At 45.2% G+C, this 24,800-nt stretch overlaps 1 protein-coding gene across 1 annotated transcript in view; it reads right to left on the reverse strand.

Moving 5' to 3' along the window:
• RCOR1 (REST corepressor 1) overlaps nt 1-24,800 on the reverse strand; it is a 127,761-nt gene that overhangs the window by 33,866 nt on the left and 69,095 nt on the right. The window contains exon 3 of the mRNA XM_066343948.1: nt 17,532-17,615. Within this exon, the coding sequence (XP_066200045.1) occupies nt 17,532-17,615 (84 nt within the window). The remainder of the gene's footprint in view (nt 1-17,531; nt 17,616-24,800) is intronic.

The raw sequence follows: 24,800 nt of genomic DNA on the forward strand, positions 1-24,800 counted from the left end.
GAGTGTCAACCTGGAACACCGAGGCTGGCAGTTCGAAACTCTGGGCTTATGGTCAAGCAAGGCACATATGACAAGCAACAAACAAACAACTAAAGTAGACCTGTGGTGGCGCAGTGGATAAAGCGTCAACCTGGAAACACTGAGGTTGCCGGTTCAAAACCCTGGCTTGCCTGGTCAAGGCACATATGGGAGTTGATGCTTCCTGCTCCTCCCTTTTCTCTCTCTCTCTCTCTTTCTCTCTCTCTCCTCTCCTAAAATGAATAAATAAATAAATAAAAATTAAAAAAAAAGAATCAAACAACTAAAGTAAAGCACTTGAGTTGATACTTCTCACTCACCACCCCTTACTCACCACCCCTTATTCACCACCTCCCTCCTCTCTGTAAAATCAGGAAATAGCCTGACCAGGTGGTGGCGCAGTGGATAGAGCGTCAGACTGGGATGCGGAAGGACCCAGGTTCGAGACCCCGAGGTCGCCAGCTTGAGTGCGGGCTCATCTGGCTTGAGCAAAAAAGCTCACCAGCTTGGACCCAAGGTCGCTGGCTCCAGCAAGGGGTTACTCGGTCTGCTGAAGGCCCGCGGTCAAGGCACATATGAGAAAGCAATCAATGAACAACTAAGAAGTCGCAACGCGCAATGAAAAACGAATGATTGATGCTTCTCATCTCTCTCCGTTTCTGTCTGTCCCTGTCTAGCTCTGCCTCTGTAAAAAAAAAGTAAAAAAAAAAAAAAAAAAAAAATCAGGAAATAAAAAACTAAAAAAAATTTTTTCAGATATCCTACTCCAATTCTTCACAATGTAGCAGAGCAGTTGAAACACACAAATGTAAAATACTATCAAAACTAATCCCTTTATAAACACTTGTAAGATTCAACTAGAGACCTGACCTGTGGTGGCGCAGTGGATAACGCATGGACCTGGAATGCTGAGGTCACGGGTTCAAATCCCCAGGCTTGCCAGGTCAAGGAACATACAGGAAGCAACTACTACAAGTAGATGCTTCCCGCTTCCCCCTCCTCTTCTCAAAAAGAAAAGAAAAAAAAGATTCAACTAGAGGTGCAGTTTAGAACCCTAGAACTAGTTCAGCGAGTTACCCAGCCAAAGACTTGAGTGCTATTGGAGCTATGCTCCCTCTGGTTCTCAGCCCTGACTGATGGGCATCTTACCCGCTTCTTCAAAACCCTGGCTTGCATTGTGTGTGTGTGCATACAAGCACGTGTGGTATGTACACATGCGCATGGACGTATACATATACTCTGTACGTGTGTACAGTTTTTATGAAGTATGACATGCATAGAGAAAAGCACACACAGATGAACACAGCCTGGTGAATTCTGGGGGTGGGGTGGGGGTCAAACCATTTTATTGAGGGCCTTCGGGGTGAGTAGAAGGGCTGGGAAGAAATGAGATCCAACGCCAGCCAGGGTCTCCCCAGCTTCCCAGCTGCCAACTAGCTTGGTTAATTTTCAGAAAATGAACATACCTCGATCAAGGAAAGAATCAACTGCACTCTAGGTGGTTTTGGTTTGTTTTTGTTTTTATTGATGGATTTGAGACAGGAAGGGGGTGAGAGAAACACTGATTTGTTGTTCCACTTCCTTATGCACTCATTGGTTGTGCCCTGACAGTGGATCAAACCTGTGACTGCGGTGTATTGGGATGATGCTCTAACCAACTGAGCTACCTGGCCAGGGCTGATTTGTTATCATGCCTCCAGGGGATTATGATGATCCAGCTCTGAGAATCAGTGAATTAGAGCATATTAATGTATAAAGAGCATGGGTTTGATAACATTCCCATTTTAATGTGATAAAAATCATCTCAACAGCAATTTTTTTTTTTTTTTTTTTTTTTTTTTACAGAGACAGAGAGAGAGGGATAGATAGGAACAGACAGGAACAGAGAGAGATGAGAAGCATCAATCATCAGTTTTTCGCTGCGACACCTTTGTTGTTCATTGATTGCTTTCTCATATGTGCCTTGACCGTGGGCCTTCAGCAGACCGAGTAACCCCTTGCTCAAGCCAGCGACCTTGGGTCCAAGCTGGTGAGCTTTTGCTCAAACCAGATGAGCCCGCGCTCAAGCTGGCGACCTCGGGGTGTCGAACCTGGGTCCTCTACATCCCAGTTCGATGATCTATTCATCCACTGTGCCACTGCCTGGTCAGGCTCAACAACATTTTTATTTAAGTGAGAGGAAGGTGAGAGAGAGACAGGCTCCTGCGTGCACCCCAAACAGGATCCACCGGCAACCCGTCTGGGGCTGCAGCTTGAATCAACCAGGCTGAGCTATTCTTAGCACTTGAGGCCAATGCTTGGAACAACCGAGTATCCTCGGCACTTGGAGCCGACATTCAACCCCACTAAGCCAGTGGCTGCGAGAGGAGGAGGGAGAGAAAGGGGAGAGGGAGGGGAAGAGAAGCAGATGGTCACTTCTTATTTTTTGAGTGTCAACCTGGAACACCGAGGCTGGCAGTTTGAAACCCTGGGCTTATCTGGTCAAGGCACATATGACAAGCAACAAACAAACAACTAAAGTAAAGTACCTGAGTTGATATTTCTTACTCACCACCCCTTACTCACCACCTCCCTCCTCTCTGTAAAATCAGGAAATAAAATTTTAAAAAAAATTTTAATTTTCAGATATCCTACTCCAATGCTTCACAATGTAGCAGAGCAGCTGAAACACCGTGTGCCCTGACTGGGGATCGAACCCAGGATGATGTCCACACGCTGGGCTGATGCTCTATCCACTGAGGAAACTGGCCAGCACGCAATAAGCATATTTTTTCATTAAGGTTTTGGTATTGAAAGATTATGACAGTATCAAAACCACATAAACAAGAAGAAATGTGCATTGAGGTTTGTGACCTTGCAAGTTGTGAATTTCAGTCATACAAATAATTTCCTCTCAGTGACTAAAGAGGCTCTTTTTTTAAACTACCAACTTCAAGCCCACCTCCTGCTGAGGGGTGCCAAGCAGGGGAGGAAGGAGATGGTCAGCAATGGGTTCCTGCAAGTCCCAGTGACTCTGTAACTTGTAAACAAACCCCGCTTCAAGGGGCATTTGCCCTTTAACCCTGCCTCTTCCAACCTATATAGACAAACAGGCTGTGCTTCCCTCAGCACAGTCCGTCTGCACACAAGGCACGGGAAGTGGGAGTCCTAAATGAGCAGCCAAGGGAGGCCAGGCTACAGGAAGTGCACGGGATGCGACAGGTTCTGCCCACCAAAACCTTACTCAAATCTCTTCCCCCTGTGGGCCCCAGTTTCTTCAGCTGACCTGCCGGGTGGCGCAGTGAAATCCCAGAGGGCATGTTTGTTGGGAGGGCACGTTACCCATTGTAAATCCTGCTGTCTTCAGTGCTTAACTTTGGAGGGTGGGGGAGTTCTTCATTCAGTAAAGAAACCTGAGCTTTCAAAGTAGGCTGCAGGAGACTGATGCTTGGTAACAAACTAATGTTGTACATTTAATTAGTCTCTGCTGATACATCTTTCAGACCCACTGTGTGTCCAATGCTGCTGGTATAGCTGTGGTTAATTAACACCGACAATCTCTGCCTGGCCTGTGGCAGCACAGTGGGCATAGCGTTGACCAGGAACACTGAGGTCGCCTCTAAGCCCCAGGCTTCCCAGGTCAAGGCACAGACCAGAAGCAACTGCTACCAGCTGATGCTTCCCACTCCTCTCCCACCTTTCTCTCTCTCTCTCTCTCTCTCTTTCAAATCAATAAATAAAATCTTAAAAAAAAAAGTCTGGCTGGTTGGCTCAGTGGTAGAGCATCGGCCTGGCGTGTAGGAGTCCCGGGTTCGATTCCTGGCCAGGGCACACAGGAGACGCACCCATCTGCTTCTCCACCCCTCCCCCTCTCCTTCCTCTCTGTCTCTCTCTTCCCCTCCCGCAGCCGAGGCTCCACTGGAGCAAAGTTGGCCCGGGCACTGAGGATGGCTCCATGGCCTCTGCCTCAAGCGCTAGAATGGCTCTGGTCACAACAAAGCGACGCCCCAGATGGGCAGAGCATCACCCCAGGTGGGCATGGCCGGGTGGATCCTGGTTGGGCGCATGCAGGAGTCTGTCTGACTGCCTCCCGTTTCCAACTTCAGAAAAATAAAAAAAGTAAATAAAAAATAAAGTCTCCACCTTCATTATACTCAAAGTTTGGCTCATTAATTACACAAATAGTTAATTCCAAAGGTCATAAGTGCCAGAGAAAAGGAACTATGAATGTACTGAACTGGGAAACACAAGCTGAAGAATCAAGGAAAGCCTCTTGTCTACTGGAAAGAACACTATAAATCCTAGCTAACTCCTGTGTTATTTATAGTAGGAAAAAATGAAAAACATATAAATGGCCAAGAACAGGGACACAGTTGCTGGCTTGAGCCCAAGGTCACTGGCTTGTGCAAGGAAGGGGTCACTCACTCTGCTGCAGCCCCCTGTTCAAGACACACATGAGAAAGCAATCAATGAACAACTAAGGTGCCTCAATGCGGAACTGATGCTTCTCATCTCTCCCCCCCTTCCTTCCTGCCTGTCTGTCCCTCTGTCTCTCTCGCTAAAATTAAAAAAAAAAAAAAAAAAAAAAAAGCCAACATATTTTTTAAAGAACCACATGCCATTATCATACCTAACAAAAGCAGCAAACTCTCCTGGTAGGAGAAACAATGTTATACTCGTCGGGTTGTCTAAAATGTAGAGGTCCAACAGTCTCAATTACTGCAGAGAACATGGAACACATAAATTCTGCACTTTACTGGTAGCAGTGTAAACCAGTTTGGAAAAAACTCTGGTACTCATCTCTTTGAGCTGCATATCTACATTCTGGATGGAGTAACAAGAAACAGGTCAAAGAACATCCCAGTAGTAATAGCTGTAACAGTAAAAAAATGAAACAACCGTCCATGAGAACAGAGAGGATAAATTACGATAAACATTTTCAAAAAGATCAAGATAAGGCTCACTGACACAATTAAAAAGTAAAGTAATCCTTGATTTTAATGGAGGACTTCCATTACAGTGTGTAAATTTAGCTATATCTTTTCTAGTGAGTTTGCACATTTTAGCTAACTCTAGGGCACTTAAAAGAAAACAAAAATACTTTTCACAGGCTAAAGAATATCATTTTAGTCACAAGCTTCAAGCATTTTATTCATTTATTCATAGAAAGCTGAAAACCAGAGCCTGTGTTAGCTTATCCCACACCTAACTTGCACAGAACTAGCAGGTGAGAATTTTAGCGCACTCTGCTCGCCTTGAGTCAGTGAACCCACCCTCTGCTGCAGCGGTTTTCCATCAGACTGAAAGCTACACTGGCAGGGACTCAGATGCTCATTCTTCCATTCCTGCAGTGCCAGGCACACAGGTAACCTCTCAAACATTTACTGAGGAAATGACTAGTTATCACACGGTGAGTGGCAGGAAAGAAATGTTCAAGGATTCTAAATGACCCAGGTTGTGAGACAGAGAGAGCCAAGACACGGCTCTCCATGCGGGGTGTCCACACCATCGTCATGTTCTCACTTGCTGGATGAGTGTAATGGTACAGCCACCGCGTGCCCCAGAGCACTGACAAAGAACTGACCGAACCCACCCAGCCCCTCACTCACGGGGCTTCAGCACAGTGGACAGAGACACACGCAGAGCCAGCGCCCTGGCCCAGGGAGTAGGCAGCAGCCGTCTCTCACAGTGTGGTCAGAAGGCCTCTCTGATAGTGGCACTTAATGACCAGGAGTAACTGGGAGGGAGCTCTGTGGGCATTCGGGCATAGAATATTTCAGAAAAAGGCTCAAGGAAGCATGGTTTGGATGAATTCAGGTCAAACACTCTGGGATGTGTGGCCAATGGTCAAGTCTTTTGACTTTATAGTGGACTGAAAAGCCATTGGAATATTTTGAGTAGAGATTCTTGAAATTCACTAGATATTTATATAAAAATTTACTACATAGCTACAAACTTTCACACACAATACATTGTGAAAATGTGTGCTGACTCAAATGTGCTAACACAGAAACAAATTTTGTGTGTGCTGCAGGTCTAAGGAGGGTTTTCATTCCAAGGAAGCTACAGTTATCTTAAAATCTCTAATGTGCCTGCCCTGTGGTGGCGCAGTGGATAAAGCATCAGCCTGGAACACTGAGGTTGCTGGTTCAAAATCCTGGGCTTGCCCGGTCAAGGCACATATAGGAGTGGAACCCCTTCTCTTTCTCTCTCTCTCCCTATTCTCTCTAAAAATCAATAAATAAAATCTAAATAAATAAATACAATTAAAAAATTCTCTAATCTGACCTGACAGGTAGTGGGGCAGTGGCTCGAGCGCTGGCCTGGGACACTGAGGACCCAGGTTAAAACCCCAACGTCGCTGGCTCGTGCATGGGATCTCTGACACGAACTCATGGTCACTGGCTTGAGCAAGGGGTCACTGTCACAGCTGGAGCCCATGGTCAAGACACATATGAGAAAGCAATCAATGAACAACTAAGGTGCTGCAACTACAAGTTGATGCTTCTCATCTCTCCCCTTTCCTGTCTGTCTGTCCCTGCCTGTCCCTCCCTCCCTGCCCCCCCCATGTAAAAAAAAATCTCTAATTTGACTTTGGTTTCTAACACAATTTTAAATTCTATGTCAAGGATGTTAACTGTGTTCATTTTTTTCTTTACAGTTAATAGCCAGCTTAAAAAAAATCCGGTTTGATTGTCACTGGCATAGCTATGAGTTCCACCTTTAGTTTCAAAGAGACCAGTGCTTCTTACCATTGTACCAGTTTCCCATTTTTAAAATTTTAATTAAAAAAAAATTTTTACACTGATTTGGGGGGAGGGCAGGAGACAGAGAAAGAGAGAAAGGGAGAGAGAGAGAGAAGCATCAACTCGTTTCATTTAGTTGAGCACTCATTGGTTGCTTCTCATATGTGCCCTAAACAGGGACTGAACCCATGACCTCGGCAGTGGGATAACGCGCTATCTACTGAGTGCCCTGGCCAAGGCCAGTTTCTCCGTGTTTTAATAAAATAAAAACAAAATGCAATTAAACACTTAAATAAAGCACTGATTATATAGAATACATGATACATAAGTAAACGAGAGAGATCACCTGTTTCACTGCTTTCCAACAGCCAGAAGTCACCTTGCTAATGTCTCCACCTAAGGCAACTGCAGCTGCGGCCAGGGCCTGTACTTCCTCAGAGCACTGTCACAGTGGGCAGGCCTGGCACACTGGCCCCCCCCTCCATCCTCAGAGCACTGTCACAGTGGGCAGGCCTGGCACACTGGCCCCCCCTCCATCCTCAGAGCACTGTCACAGTGGGCAGGCCTGGCACACTGGCGCCCCCTCCAGGGCCTGTACTTCCTCAGAGCACTGTCACAGTGGGCAGGCCTGGCACACTGGTGCCCCCTCCAGGGCCTGTGCTTCCTCAGAGCACTGTCACAGTGGGCAGGCCTGGCACACTGGTGCCCCCTCCAGGGCCTGTGCTTCCTCAGAGCACTGTCACAGTGGGCAGGCCTGGCACACTGGCGCCCCCTCCAGGGCCTGTACTTCCTCAGAGCACTGTCACAGTGGGCAGGCCTGGCACACTGGCTTCCTCTCCATGGCCAACTCACCTCTTCCAAACCCTCCCTTAAAAAGAATCAAACAATAAAAAATCCTCAGATTACCCCCTTTCCAAACCTATTCTCTTTTGTCGAGCCCCTTCTAAGAATTCTCCCAGATCACAGTTTCATACTAGTCAGCCACACTTGCTTGGCAAACTTTTTTGTTTTCCTTAAAACAGTAAAATGAACCAGATTAAGAAGAATAAGAGCTGGCCTAATTCTTCATACATTTCAAAGAAGACAAAATTATGTAGTAAAAAAAAAACCTTTTGAGAGTCCTTGTTTTGCTAACCTTCAACTGCTTCTCTACACAAAGTTCCAGACCTTGGGCAGGCCTATGTGTGAGTGTAGGGAACAGAGGGAAATGTCAGAAACACACCAGCCCCGGCCAGTTAGCTCAGCTGGTTAAGCATGGTCCCAAAACAACAGGGTTGCAGGTTCCATCCCCAGGCAGGGCACATATGGGAAACGACCGATGAATGCACTACTAAGTGGAACACAAATGAATGCTGCCTCCTCCCAATCTCTCTAAAATCAGTAAGTTAAAAAGAAATAAAGAGGGGGTACACCATACTGCACCCAGAGCAGCATGGAGAAGCCTACGCAAAGCTATGAGGTGGGAGCGAGCAAGGTGCGCATCTAGGGTGCAGACCATGTGGGTTGAAGAGGGAGCACCCAAGTGGGCGCACAGAGCATCCACGCAGAACGGCAGCTGCACACACCACAACAGGAACCAGAAAGCAGAACCAACAGGGCGGTGTCATCAATCCACAGAGACACAGTGCCTAGGGGGGTCCCAATGCAAGTGTGTGGAATCTATGATCGGACAGTGTCGATGCACCCAGACAGAGACTGTCCTGCTCTCACAGCAGGCTAAGGCCACCTGGACCACCCCCTCGCCCTACCAACTCTGTAGGTAGCAAGGTCAGACACTTGTGACAGGGCTGCTGTAGCCACACTGGCCTCATAAGGGCGTCAGACTCTCCCACCAGGAACGCACCGTGGCTCAGTTACAGGCAAGCCTCATTCCCCAGTCCCTGCTCTGCTAGAAACCACAAGGCTTCAAGAGCTTGCTAATGTATACTATTTTGTTTCTGGCTAAAAATCCCTCAAAAATCCTCATCCCTTTCAGATGTCTGCCGGCCTTTCCAGTTTCTCCGCTTCTCACTTCTCCAGTGACACCGTGTGTCACAGCCAGGCAGGTCTCCAAAGTAGAACACTCCCCCCTCTCCCCACACCTGCCCGCCCGCACAGAGGCACGTGCTGACCTCCCTTCTGTCTAGAATGAACTCGTGCCTCTTGTCTGGGCAGTGGACTCCTTCGTTCCTCAATATTCTACCCAGATGTCCACTTGTTTCCGATGGTTTCCTCAGTTCTGCCCAGGAGGGGAGCATCAGAGCACCAAGTCCACAGGAGATGCTTGATGCTGAAATAATGCAAGAATCAACTGTCTCCTCCAGTGAGTGAACACTTCTTAGTTTCTCTCACTGTCCGACCTCCAGACTGCACACGACGCACGCTTCACCCACTCCGCCATCCCTCAATCTCTCGGCAGTGTTTCAAGGAACTTCCCACAATCACTTAGTGTACTATCTACACATCCTATTTTTCTGATTTATGTGACTTGAAATTAATTACATTTCCTCTATATGAAATGCCTTTCTACTACAAAGCACATTTTCTAGGCATATGCCACAGGTTGTACCTTGGACACAGCCCGAAGTGACTAATGTCATATCAGTATTTAATTACAGCTTATTTAATGAAGCAGGACATGAAGGCAGATGTGTGTAATCATAACCGTCTGTAGACCAGAAATCTAGCCAAAACTGGGCAACTAAGTAGCTGTGGGACCCTCAGCATTAGACTGAACTTGGCATGTCACATCTGAAAAGCAAGAGCTGGATGAGAGGGAATGCGTCTGAATTACTTGTCCACACGTTCACTCTCTCCCTCTTTCTGCATCAGACTAGAATCTTCCCGAGCCCCTCACTCCTGCTGCGCTGTAAGGCACACGAAGCTGCTCGCCGGAAATGCCAATCAAACCAACTCTCACTCGAATTCAAGGTAATCCTCATTGAGACAATTCTGGAGAAAACCTGAGGCCATGACTCTAAGGTTCACCTAGAAGAGTAAATATGAGCCAGGAACACTGAGAAAAGTAAATGATTTTACTTTGTAAAAATCAATGAAAGCCCTATCAGTTCAACAAAGTGGTAAGGAAGTGAATATGCCACACAGTGAGCTGCCTCCTCACACACGTCAGGACAGCGACCAGCAGCCCAGCCCAGCCCAGGAAACAGTGCTGACCAGGACGGGGCAGCAGAGCCCTCGAGCTCAGTCAGGAGGAACGTAACACGGAGCAGCCGCGGGGAGACCTGAGCGGTGGGCCCATAAATGAAGAAAACAGAATGACCACATCCAGCAGTTCCACATCTGGGTGTCCACCCAAAAGAACTGAAAACGGGTCTCAAAAAGATATATGCACATCTACATTCAGAGGAGCACTATTCACAGCACCCAAAAGGTAGAAACAATCCGAGTGCCCACCAACAAATGAGTGACAGACCAAACGTGGCCTATCCATGTAATGGGACATTATTTTCCAAGAAAAGTGGAGGAAACTGTGACGTGTTACAGTGTGGATAACCTTGAGGAAATTACGCTAACCACAAAAACAAACACTGTATGAATCCACTTATATGAGGCACCTCGAGTAGTCAAATGGAATCAAAAACTGGAATGGTGGTTGCCAGGGCTGGAGAGAGGGGCAGGGGTAGGTTGTTGTTCAGAAGTACAATATGAATGTACTTAATAACAGTGAACAGTCCTCTTAAAAAATGGTTAAGATGGCCTGACCAGGCGGTGGTGCAGCAGACAGAGCATAAGACTGGGACACTGAGGACCCTGGTTCGAAACTATGAGGTCACCAGCTTGAGCAGGGGCTCATCTGGCTTGAGTGCGGGGTCACAGACATGACCCCATGGTCGCTGGCCTGAGCAAGGGGTCACTGGCTCAGCTGGAGCCCCCCCGGTCAAGGCACGCATGAGAAGCAATCAATGAACAACTAAAGTGCTGCAACAAGTTGATGCTTCTCATCTCCCCTCTTCCTGTCTGATCCTGTCTGTTTGTCTCTCCTCAAAAAATAAAAAAGTTAAGATGGTAAATTTTATCTTGTGTGTATTTTACAATGAAAAATAATTTTAACACATTTCTAAAGAAAAAAATTAATACACTCAGTGCTAGGGAGGTTTTGGGAAATAGGCACACCCATATAACTCTTAGGTGAAACATGGAAAAAGCGATAAAATTTAAATGTATATACCATCTGACCTATCAACCCCATTTCAATGATGTCCTCAGGAGCATCTTAAACTATGAAACACCCATATTATGTGACCAAAAACACCCAAAACAACAGAACAAAAAAACCCAACATATGTTTACAGAAACTGACACCCAGAAAATTAACATAACAGTTTAAACTTAAGAGATGTAGAATATTTTTCACTATTTTATTCAGTGTGTATGCATTATTTTTTAGTTTAAAAGAAAGTAAGCTTTACACCTATTAGAGTGGCCAAAATCTAAAGCACTAACCCCACACGCTGGTGGGGGCGTGGAACAACAGAAACCCCTTCCCTGCTGGTGGGAAGGCGCGCCGTGGGGCACTGCACAGGACAGCTCTGCAGCTTCCTACAGGACTGCGTGTGCTCTCAGCGCACGGCCCAGCAAGCCTGCTCCTAGGTGTCTATCCAAAGGAGTTAAAAATATGTCTGCATAAAAACCTGCACACAGATATTTACAGCAGTTTTATTCATATTTGCCCAAAACTTGGAAGCAACCAAGATGTCTGACCATTGATGAATAGGTAAACTGTAGTACATCCAGGCAGTGGAATGCTATTCAACATTAGAAAGAAAATGAGCTATATAAAAAACACGAAAAGACATGGAAGACCCCAATGTACATTATTACTAAGTCAAAGAAGCCGATGGGAAAAGGCTGCATACAGTGTGATTCCAACTTTCTCACATTCTGGGAAAGGCAAAATCACGGAGACAGTTAAAAGACCAGTGGCCACCAGGAGCCAGGGCGGGAGGGCTGCACAGGCAGGGCACAGAGAACTCCGTATGACACTACAGTAGTGGGGACATGCCGTACACACGTGCCAAAACTTACAGGGGAGCATTTGAGATCTTGCTCCCCAGAATATGTTGTCAGCTGGCTAACTAAAAGCTTATTTAAAAAAATCCTTACAGAGCGTACAACACAAGAGTGAACCCTAATGTCATAAATATCCTTTGGGTGATAATGACATATCAACACCAGTTCACTGATTATGATGAATGTACCTCTGGTGAGGAATGGCTACAGTGGGGCAGGCTGTGTGTGTGTGTGTGGGGGGGGGGGGGGACAAGGGAATACGGGAATCTCTGTACCTTCTGCTCAATTTGACTGTGAACTTCAAACTGCTCTAAAAGTTAAATCTATCTTTTAAAAAAGAAGAAAATAAAAAATATTTGCCCCTTGCCCTAGAACTAGTGGGCTTTTGGAAAGAAATAAGAATGTTCACTACAGTTTTAAAAAATAAAAACTGAAAGATTTCAAATCCCAAACCAAAAGGGAATTTTGCTTTTAAAAAAATAAATGACTGGGCCCTGGCCGGTTGGCTCAGTGGTAAAGCGTCGGCCTGGCGTGCATAAGTCCCGGGTTCGATTCCCAGCTAGGGCACACAGGAGAAGCACCCATCTGCTTCTCCACCCCTCCCCCTCTCCTTCCTCTCTGTCTCTCTCTTCCCCTCCCGCAGCGAGGCTCCATTGGAGCAAAGATGGCCTGGGCGCTGGGGATGGCTCCTTGGCCTCTGCCCCAGGTGCTGGAGTGGCTCTGGTCGCAACAGAGCGACGCCCCGGAGGGACAGAGCATCGCCCCCTGGTGGGCAGAGCGTCGCCCCATGGTGGGAGTGCCGGGTGGATCCCGGTCGGGCGCATGCGGGAGTCTGTCTGACTGTCTCTCCCTGTTTCCAGCTTCAGAAAAAAATATATACATAAATAAATAAATAAATAAAATAAATAAATGACTGGATGATGCTACAACCCTACTTGCAACATACTAGGCAACTATGAATACATCCAGACAGAGCCAAGTCCCACATACACTGACAAGAGCAAGCTGCTAAACAGCTCATAGTTTGTGATCAATTTTTTAAAATATTCATTACATATAAAAACATTAGAAAAAGCATCTCTCTTTGTAAAAAGTGACAATTAAGAGGGCTTTAACTGTCTGCATTACACATTCTGGATTGTTTGAAATTACACAGCATTTACTTTTACAACCACAAAGTAATTTTCTAAACTTGCAGTAACTCTAAGGGGTAGAACTCTGAACTACTTGAGAAGAAACAAACACAGGAAAAGCCAGGGACTGACAGACACCCTTATACATCGGGAAAATTATTGAGAAATCTCTGCGTGCTCCCAATCTCCTATTTCTACACAGAGTCAGAATCAACATTGGACAACCAACATTTTCGCATCCAAAATGACAAAGAAAGGCAAGTAGAAAGCACTTCTTTTTTGCCTATATACTGAGGAAATGACAGATGGCAGAGAACAAATTCTGTGCATGTTTACATTAACACTATAATTACAGTTTAAAGCCTATGATTAGACTACCAGTCAAGGAGTATGAGTCCCAAAGCTCCACAATTGGCACCTGCTGACAGGAACCACACTCACACTGGAGCAGGTGGACCAATCCCTGTCAGCCCCCAGCTCCACTCCTAAGGGTATATCCTAAGCAAATATTACAAACACAATGGAAACAACAAAAATAAGATTGAGGACAGAGTTCTATGGTTCCATTTTTCACTATAGATTTCTTTTACAAAAGCAACAAATTAGAAGCAACCTAGCTACTCAATAGGTGAATGGTCAAATACACTAATATACCCATATGATAGAATATTGCAGTTACTAAAATGTGAGCAAGAGGTTTTAACAACATGGGAAATGCTTAGGTCAATGTCCTGGGATAACGTCGCTTTGTTAGAATGTTGATGGGGGGCCGGGCAATGATCGATTCCTGGCCAGCGCCAGGTCCGCGGAGTGTGCCAGTGCCCCGTGTCTGCCTGGGTTTTCTCCGGTTTCCTCCTGCATCCCAGCACCGTGCCCGGGAGCGAAAGGCATGTCTACACTGTCCCAGTGTGGGTGGGCATGTGGGTGTGGGTGTGAGTCCACCTGCAATGGAAGGGCACCCAGGGTGGTCCCATCTTGGACCCTGAGCAGCCAGCAGAGAATCCAGACACCTGGGACCCCAACTGGGGTCATGAGGATATTTAATATTGGTAAATCATTATCTGGCTTTTACCATCATTCTTAGAAATCTGTATAGCTCCCACTTATTTCGATGTGTAATATTAGAAATGTACTGGGTCTTCAGTCAGAAGTTTGGTGACGTTTCTTGACCAGAAATAGGCTGTTAGAACTTAATTCTTGTTTATATCAATTAGCCTAAGGTACAACTCGTTTCCTTAAACTAAGCTGTTTGCTTAAAGTCACAGTTTCCAAGAACCTATCCATGGTGTTAAGGCTTACTGTACACACCTACATATATAGAAATGCCATCATCTCACTTATAGAAATATGTACAGAGGAGAGAGACAGCATTCAAAAAAAAAATCCCAAAATATTTAACAGCTATCTCTAGATAATGGAATAATAAGTGAAGTATTTCTTTATATTTTTCTGCATCTTCTGAACTTTCAATAATATATAGTTTTAGATGGGTTTTTAAGGTTTTAACCAGGGCTTACATTAAAACTACAAATTTACTTTAGGCAACACTATTGTTTAAAAATCTATTAACTTTTCATATTCTACTCTTTTCTTCTAGTTCTAGAAAAAATAAAATACGAAAATTAAATTCTGACTCCAAAGATGCCAACAGGTACTACAACAGCAGGAGGCGCTAGTACAGGCTCGAGCTACAGTAACAGAACTGTGGCTGGAACGTAGGGGCTGAGACTTCATGAGCTCAACCCGAGAGAGAGAGAGAGAGAGAGAGAGAGAGAGAGAGAGAGAGAGAGAGAGAGACGCGTCTGGAACACGACCAAGGCGCAGAGTCTCAACCCGCACCAGCTCCACCACTCACTGTCTTGTGTTAGTTTCACAATCCGCTTTGAATCATGGAATGCCACCTATAAAATCAGGACAAAAACTTCCTCTTGGGTTCTTGTGAAGACTAATGTAGGAGCAAGCACGGAAAGCATTTTAGTACAATGCTCATTATTCTTAATGTTCAGTTCTGGGCACCATAATTTAAGATGGCCATTGTGACCAACTGCAATACATACAGGAGGGCAACAAGATGAACAGAGACCCCAAAACTGAGCCATCTGATAAGCCTTCGGCAGGTCTCACACTGGGACAGCAAAGGAGGTAAAATGACTACATCTCAGACATGCGCGTACAGAGCAGACTTATTTAGCAGAATCCAGGAAAGCAGAGCTTTACAGTTGGGCAGATTTTCAGCTCTCTGTTTGAAAAAACTGTTCAAAAACAGAATAGACTGCTTTTGTAAGTTTCTGCAAACACTCAAAGGGGGCGGGGAATACGTCAAAGGTCCTCTCTGGCACAGTCAGGGCACAGAAATGCCAACACACTCCTGCGCTGATCTATAAAATTAAGCAAGCAGCAGCTTCATGGAGGCAAAACTAAGGTACTCTTAAAATCAGATTATACTGAGATTATTACTGCTAAATTTAGCACTACTAAAGAGTAGTTGAATTTTCCTTGTTCCATGGAGCAAACTGTACCAAAAAAGGATCCTTCTTGGTCAAAATTAAACACGCTTCTGCACCGTAGGAGCTCTCCGCATCTTAACATGCTATCACGAATGCTGACTGCACAGGAGGAGGAGATTTAATATGCATCGTCATCACACTTACTTGGCAGTAATCTGTTAACACCTATTTTGATGCTGCAAAACATAATGTGGAAAATCCTAATCAAGGCCTAAAAATTCCAGTCCCCTACTCACAATTCAACAGTGTTCTGACAAACATTTAACCCTCATAACTACTTTCTAAAAGCCCTGCCGTGTTTTAGAGCATTGATTTCTTTTGTTTGTTTTGTTTCTTTTTGAGAAAGAGAGAGAGACAGGAAGGAAGGGAGAGAGATGAGAAGCTCAACTCATAGTTGTGGCACTTTAGTTGTTCACTGATTGCTTCTCATAGGTGGCTATAACCCGGGGACTCCAGCCAAGCCAGTGTCCCCTTGCTCAAGCCAGTGACCTTTAAGGTCAGGCCAGTGACCTTTGGGATCATGTCTATGTTCCCATTCTCAAGCCAGCAACCCTGTGTTCAAGCTGGTGAGTCCATGTAGAGCACTGAATACTAATCTATTTTTTTTGTCAAAGAAACTTTTTTTTTTTTTTTTTTGTATTTTTCTGAAGCTGGAAACGAGGAGAGACAGTCAGACAGACTCCTGCATGCGCCCAACCGGGATCCACCCGGCACGCCCACCAGGGGGCGATGCTCTGCCCCTCTGGGGCGTCGCTCTGCCACGACAAGAGCCACTCTAGCGCCTGGAGCAGAGGCCAAGGAGCCATCCCCAGCGCCCGGGCCATCCTTGCTCCAATGGAGCCTTGGCTGCCGGAGGGGAAGAGAGAGACAGAGAGGAAGGAGAGGGGGAGGGGTGGAGAAGCAGATGGACGCTTCTCCTGTGTGCCCTGGCCGGGAATCGAACCCAGGACTTCTGCACGCCAGGCCAACGCTCTACCACTGAGCCAACCGGCCAGGGCCTTATCAAAGAAACTTTTGAAAATCCAATGTTTTCCCCCCAGAAAAAGAGACATACAACAAAAAACCCTGCATGTAATTTCCAAATTCATATTCCCATTAATTCCATCTACAGACCACCACTAAAAATTTCTCAAAAGGAAATTTAGTTTTTCTTCTCTTTAAAATTATAAAGAAAATAAAAACTTTGAAATTGAAAATGACAAAGACTACAGTAATACATCAGATAAAAAATTATTCTTGAATGGAATCATTTAAGCAGAGGGGACAGAAAAGCGAAAGCAGCAAACTCTTAAAAAATACAACGTAGGATCCCTACCCGCCCCCCACAAACAACTCCAAGGTAGCTCAGAATATTCATTCTAATAATTTTATTATTATTTTTTTACTGCACATGCGCTCGCAAGGAAGAGAGACAGAACAAGACAGACGGACGGAAGGAAGGAAGGAAGGAAGGGAGATGAGAAGCATCAATTCTTCGTTGCAGCTCCTTAGTTGTTCACTGACTGCTTTCTCACATGTGCCTTGACCGGGGAAGGGCTGGGGTGGCGACAGCAGACCAACTGCTCAAGCCAGATGAGCCCGCGCTCAAGCTGGCAACCTGGGAGTTTCGAACCTGGGTCCTCTGCATCCCAGTTTGACGCTCAATCCACTGCGCCACCGCCTGGTCAGGCCATTCTAATAAAGTTTTAAACACATGAAACAAAGAGATTCCAGAGTTTTACTTCTAGTTAGGCTGAAGTTTTGTATCACGATGCCCATTCCAATAACACACATTTGACCTTTGTAATCTTTCAAATTAAAACTCTGATCAATTCTTCGTCTTTATAAACCTATAAATTCCCAGCTGAGGAGTTACACGCTGCATTGTCATTTCCTTGCTCCCGAAGCCTTTCCCCTAGTTACTTCAGTAGCAGCTTGTACAGCATTTTGAAAAAAACAGACTGTGAAAACGCAGGTCAGAAATCTTTCAATCATCATGACAGGCCACAGTAAAGAAATACACACTTTCAAACTCTTAAAATCACTTATTTAAAAAATATAAGAGAGCCATAATATATGCAGGGACTTTTAGTGACAATGCTTAATTTAAACTTTGCATTAAGTAAGATGGTGAGAAATAAACATGCTCTAAAACTTACGTTTCGCTTCTGATAGATTCTGATTCGGTGACCAGACCAGCATGCCAAGATTGTCTCGTTCCTGACTGCGTTTTGCTAATTTGGCTTGGGAGAAACAGAGAGGAAAATTCTTATTGTAATTTAACAGACATATGAATAAATGATCAACACCACCGCTCTGGTATTCTAATCTCAGCTCAGCACGTGATGACACCACCCACTTTAACGAAATCGCCCCAGTGGATCCCGCCCCTGCCCTGCCCTGGGTGACGGAGTGAAAGGAGGCTCTGGTGTCTGTGCAAACATTTCCACTTCTCAGTCTTCCTACTTTACTATTCTTCATTTTACAAACAGGTAGGAGGTAGGTATGATTACTATTCTCATATTGCTAGATGAAGACACTACCTAGGTCAGTTAGCTAGAAGGAGATAACCAGGACCAAACTCAAAACGGCCACGGTGTCCCAGGGTTGAAGCACAGTACACTGTGACGCTCTACTTTCAGACACGGAACATCCAAAAGGGAGGCTACACGTGGCAAATTGCTCAGAGATTCTTTTAAAATATAAATCCTTCATGTGTGCTTAGGATACCTTCAGCCTTCTCTGCAGAGCAACTTTTTGGAAACTTGACAATAGGAATCCAAAGATTCTTTTGACAACTTTATTAAAGAATAATCATTAAAAAGATTTAAAACTAGGAAGGAAATTTCTAAAGTGCACTCAAATTCTTAAAAATCTGTGATACAAAACAACAGGCTGAGAGATTTACAAGTGCCGTAAAAAAGGAAATGTCACCATTTAAAACAAAATGGATGAACCCAGAGGGTATTATGCTAAACAAAGTGAGGCAGAGAAAGACAAATGCCACATGATTTCGCTTATATGTAGAATTTAAAAAACAAAATAAAGTAACAGCAGAAACAGACTCATAAGACTATTTTGATAGTTGCAACATGGAAAGGGGGTTTGGGGGACTGTGTAAAAAGGGGAAGTAATTAGGAAGTACAAATTGCCAGTTATAAAACCAGTCACAGGGATGTGAAGTACAGCATAGGGAGTAGAGTCAATAATACTGTAATAGCCTGACCAGGCGGTTGGCGCAGTGGATAGAGCGTCGAACTGGGATGCAGAGGACCCAGGTTCGAGACCCCGAGGTCGCCAGCTTGAGCGCGGGCTCACTTGGTTTGAGCAAAGCTCACCAGATTGGACCCAAGGTCCCTGGCTTGAGCAAGGGGTTACTCAGTCTGCTGAAGGCCCACGGTCAAGGCACATATGAGAAAGCAATCAATGAAAAACGAAGGTGTCACAAGAAAAAACTGAAGATTGATGCTTCTCATCTCTCTCCATTCCTGTCTATCCCTATCTATCCCTCTCTCTGACTCTCTGTCTCTGTAAAAAATAATAATAATAATACTGTAATAACTATGATGCCAGGTAGGTACTAGACTTATTGGGGTGGGGTGACCACTTTGTAAGTTATATAAATGTCTGACTACTATGTTGTTACATCTAAAACTAATATAGTATTGTACATCAACGTTAATTTTAAAAATTAAATTATTTTAAAATCTTTTTTTTAATTGAGAGGAGGGGAGATAGTGAAACTGACTCCCACACCTACCCTGGCCAGGATCCACCCAGTAATGCCATCTTGAGTTGATGCTCTGAGTACAGAGTTATTTTTAGCACCTGAGGCTGACATGCTCAGACCAATCTAGATATCCTCAGCGCCCAGGGCCATGCTTGAACCAATCAAGCCACTGGTTTTGGGAGAAGAGGAAGAATAGGGGGAGAGGGAGGGAAGAGAAGCAGATGGGACACTTCTCCTATGTCCCCTGACCAAGAATCAAATCCGGATGTCCATATACCAGGCCAATGATCTATCCATTGAGCCATCAGCCAAGACCTAAATACCTTAATTTGGATCACAAATTAAAATCATGTAAGATATCACAACTTACCTATTACAAAAGTATAAAATTTAAAACACTGAAAATATCAAAGTTTGACAATAATGTGGAGGAACTGGAACTCTCATACACTGCTGGTGGTAATGTAAAATGGTATTATCACTTTGGGGAGAAAGTCTGGCAATTTCCTAATATGTGGTATATATCCATTTGTTGGGCAGATAAAATGTATTATGCTCACTTTGTTAGAGATGACACGAGGAGGCCGTCGCCCAGGTGATATTAATGTGTGTTGGGGTGGGCTAAAGGCAGGCAGAATCCTTGTAGCCTGGGGCTTGGTTTTGGGATTAAGCCTTTCCTACCCTTTTTGATGTAGGGTGGTACAATCCAATCATGCCTCAGAGAAGTGACTTTGTATTAGAGACTTCCCTATTTTGTATATTGGATTAAGGGTTTTGAATCTACACTATAAAATAGGGGTAGAACGGGAGCTTGCGCTCTTGGTTCCTGAGATTATCATTAGAAGAGAGAGCAGAGGAGAGCAGAGAAAGGCCACGTGGAGGAGGCCAAGAGAAGCAGCCAAGATGGTGGAGTGCTGAGTGAGATGCCAGTTTGTGTAGAGTTTGTATCTGGGATAAGGAAGGAGATGGGGAACAGAGGTGAATAAGTCTGGTGAGCTAGAAACCTTTGATTCTAGGAAACTCGGATAAGTCAGTGGCTTTGTGAGCACTGAATATGACTGGGTTTTGGAGCCCAGTGTGTATTTTTACTTGCCCGCCGGGTGCAAGCTAGGATTAAAGACTATGGCCCACCAGTTTGTGGCTCCGTCGTTTCTTTACCGACTGTCCGAATCCAATGCGAACCTGCATAGGCCAGAAGGCTGCTCTGATGTGGCCCTGGCCGTGCCTCCTGGCTTTACACCATTCTATGAAATAAAACTCAGTAATTAATAGGAATGAACTATTGGCCCTGGCTGGTTGGTTCTGCAGTGGAGCATCAGTCGGCATGTAGATGTCCCGGGTTCGATTCCCGGCCAGGGCACACAAGAGAAGCGCCCATCTGTTTCTCCACCCTTCCCCCTCTCCTTCCTCTCTGTCTCTCTCTTTCCCTCCTGCAGCCAAGGCTCCACTGGAGCAAAGTTGGCCCAGGTGCTGAAAACGGCTCCATGGCCTCCGCCTCAGGTGCGAGAATGGCTCCTGTTGCAGCAGAACAACACCCCAGATGGGTAGAGCATCGCCCCTGGGGGCTTGAAGGGTGGATCCCCGTGGGGTGCATGTGGGAGTCTGTCTCTTTGCCTCCCTGCTTCTCACTTCAGAAAAATACAGAAAAAAAGGAAAGAAAAAGGAATGAACTATTTAATAAGCACACAACATGAATAAATCTCAAAACATCTATCCTGAGTAAAGAAGTTGCAAACACAGGGGCTAGAAAGATTTCTGTGGGGGCCCTGGCCAGTTGGCTCAGTGGTAGAGCGTCAGCCAGGCATGTGGATGTCTCAGGTTCAATTCCTGGTCAGGGCACATAGAAGAAGTGACCATCTGCTTCTCCACAACCCCCCCCCCCCACCATGGCTTGACTGGTTCGAGTCTATCAGCCCCTGGTGCTTAGGATGGCTCTGTGAAGCCTCCGCCTCAGGCGCTAAAAATAGCTCACTTCAAAGCATGGTCCCAGGTGGGCAGAGTATCAGCCCCATACAGGGGTTGCTAGGTGGATCCCAGTCAGAGTTCCCATGGGAGTCTGTCTCTCTGTCTCTCCTTCACATTGAAAAAAGAAGAAAAAAAAAAGAAAGATAGATTTCTGTGGTGCTGGAGAGAAACTGGTAGTACCAGTATGAAATCAGTCTTGAACAGAAACCGAAATATAGATGTGTGTATAGTGCTTGCATGCATACAAACATGCATTTATTTCCCAGCTCTGCCCACTGAGAGGGCCTTGATGCATGAAAATCCAGCAACAATTGAGTACATCTAGCTCCTAGATCTTGGTTTCTAAATACCATCACGAGTAAAAGAAACTAGGTCTCCTTGGAGAAACGGCTGATTGCAGGGTTAGAAGAGAAGATATGTAAGAGGACCCTGGAATATCTTGTTATGCCACAAGGTAAGAAAGTGTTCAAAGAATGACAGGATCTTTCTCCTACTGGCCAGATCTGCGACAATCAGAGCACAAAACAAATGACTGTAATAAAACAACAATCTATGCATCTATACAGATATAAATAGATAAAAGGATAAAGGGGGAAGTCAAATGGGGCCAGAATAGCCAGGTCAAAATTGGAAGACTCATACCACTCTATTTTAAGACTTACTATATATAAAGGTACACTACTCAAAACAGTGTGGGATTGGCAAAAGGAGAGACACACGTACCCCTGGAACAGAACAGTCCAGATATAGACCCATATAAATAGGGCCAATTGATTTATAACAGGTGCAAAAGCAATTCAATACAGAAAACATACTCTTCTTAACAAAGGATATTTTAATAATTGGATCTCTATATGTTTAAAATAGTGACCTTTAACTTGTACCTCACACCTTATAAAATTCAAAATAGATCTCAGATATAAAAATAAAACCTACAACTATATAACATTTAGAAAAAACATAAGAAAATCTTTACTAACTTGGAATTAGGAAGAGATTTCTTGGATAGGACACCCACAGTGTAATCTATAAAAATTTAAAAATGGGGCCCTGGCCGGCTGGCTCAGTGGTAGAGTGTCGGCCTGGCATGTGTAAGTCCTGGTTCGATTCCCGGCCAGGGCACACAGGAGAAGCGCCCATCTGCTTCTCCACCCCTCCCCCTCTCCTTCCTCTCTGTCTCTCTCTTCCCTTCCTGCAGCCAAGGCTCCACTGGAGCAAAGTTGGCCCGGGCGCTGAGGACGGCTCCATGGCCTCCACCTCAGGCGCTAGAATGGCTCTGGTTGCAATGAAGCAATGCCCCTGATGGGCAGAGCATCGCTCCCTGGTGGGCATGCCAGGTGGATCCCAGTCGGGCACATGAGGAAGTCTGTCTGACTGACTCCCTGCTTCTAACTTCAGAAAAATAATAAAAATTTGAAAATGGGCCTGACCAAGCAGTGGGGTCTGGGACACGGAGGACCCAGGTTTGAAGCTCCAAGGTCTCTGGCTTGAGTATGGGATCATAGACATGAGCACATGGCTGCTGGCTTGAGCCCAGGGTCACTCGCTCGGCTGGAGCCCCCCTCCCGTCAAGGCACACATGAGGAAGCAATCAATAAACAACTAAGGTACTGCAACTAGGAGTTGCTGCTTCTCATCTCTCTCCCTTCCTGTCTGTCTGTCCCTGTCTGTCCCTCTCTCTTGCAAAGAAAAAAGTTAAAAAATGGTGATTGAGCCCTGGCCAGATAGCTCTGTAGGTCAGAGCATCACCCCGATATGTAAAGGTTGCCAGTTCGATTTCCTATCAGGGCACATGCAGAAACAGATTGTTGTTACTCTTTCTCTCTCTCTCCCTTCCTCTCTCTCTAAAATCAATATAATACATTTTGTAAAAAATAGGGAATTGAGCTAATCAAAACTTGGAAACATTTGCTCTACAGAAAGATATTTACAACTACTTCAGAGAGAAAGCTGGCTGCATGTAATATGGTTAAGAGAAACTATAGAAACTATAGACTGTGAGAACATATTTGTAAGTCACATATCTTGACAAAGAACTTGTATTCAGGCCCTGGCCGGTTGGCTCAGTGGTAGAGCGTCGGCCTGGCATGCAGAAGTCCCGGGTTCGATTCCCGGCCAGGGCACACAGGAGAAGCGCCCATCTGCTTCTCCACCCCTCCCCCTCTCCTTCCTCTCTGTCTCTCTCTTCCCCTCCCGCAGCCGAGGCTCCATTGGAGCAAAGATGGCCCAGGCGCTGGGGATGGCTCCTCGGCCTCTGCCCCAGGTACTAGAGTGGCTCTGGTTGCAACAGAGCGACGCCCTGGAGGGGTAGAGCATCGCCCCCTGGTGGGCAGAGCGTCGCCCCCTGGTGGGCATGCCGGGTGGATCCCGGTCGGGCGCATGCGGGAGTCTGTCTGACTGTCTCTTCCCGTTTCCAGCTTCAGAAAAATACAGAAAAAAAAAAAAGAAAAAAAAAAAGAACTTGTATTCAAAATAAAGAACTTCAAAAACTCAAAAAGAAAGTAACAGCTTTTAAAAAATGAGCAAAGATTTGGAAAAAAAAAGCGAACGAACAAAGCCTTGAATCACCAGCTCACTGAAGAGGACGCACACGTGGTGTGTCAGCGCAGGAAAGACCTTCACCTCACCAGCCAGCAGAGACGCAGACCACAGCCACGAGGAGAAACCAGTACTCAGTACACCTATGCAGCTAAAATAAAAACTGGTAATACCAAGTGCCGACAAAAATAGGAGCAACTAAAACTCTCATACAGTGTTGGTATAAATACAAAACAATAAAGCCATTTAGGAAAATGACAGCTTTTATACAGATATAATTATAGCCTGACCAAGCGGTGGCACAGTGGATAGAGCATTGGATTGGGATGCCGAGGACCCAGGTTCGAGACCCCGAGGTCGCCAGCTTGAGCATGGGCTCATCTGGTTTGAGCAAAAAGCTCACCAGCTTGGACCCAAGGTCGCTGGCTCAAGCAAGGGGTTACTCAGTATACTGAAGGCCTGCGGTCAAGGCACATATGAGAAAGCAATCAATGAACAACTAAGGTGCCGCAATGAAAAACTAATGATTGATGCTTCTCATCTCTCCGTTCCTGTCTGTCTGTCCCTGTCTATCCCTCTCTCTGACTCTCTCTCTCTATCTCTGTAAAAAAAAAAAAAAAAGAGATATAATTATATTTAAATGACTGACCCAATAATCCCACTCTTGGGTATACGCCCTATAGAATTAACATACATTCACAATAAAACCTATATGCATTTCTCACAGCAGCTTTATTCACAAGCACCAAGAACAGGGGGTGAGGGAGCACAGGAGGGGGCTGGGGGTGAACAAATGTCCCTCAAGGAGTAAATACTATGGTGCATACATACCCTGGAATAAACACTACACAGCAAAATAAACCAACTATTGATACATGAAACAACATAGTCATATCTCAAAATTATTACACACAGTGAAAAAGCCAGTCTCAAAAGGTTACATATTGTATGACTCCACAGGCATTCAGGAACAGGAGACCTGTAAGGACAAGGAAGAGATCGGTGTTCCAGGGTCAGAAGTAGAAGGAAGGGTAAGAGCTGCATGAAGTAGTAACGTTCTGAAGAGAAGGAACTGTTCTGTAGCCCATATGTGCTGTGCACATCAGAAACTAGTCCACTCTGCTATGTGTAAATGGAAGAATACAAATACAGTGAAAAGCAATACCGTTCGTTTCTGGGTGGATACTGATTATCT

The sequence above is a fragment of the Saccopteryx leptura genome, chromosome 6 (genome assembly GCF_036850995.1).
Source record: "Saccopteryx leptura isolate mSacLep1 chromosome 6, mSacLep1_pri_phased_curated, whole genome shotgun sequence".
NCBI lineage: Eukaryota > Metazoa > Chordata > Mammalia > Chiroptera > Emballonuridae > Saccopteryx > Saccopteryx leptura.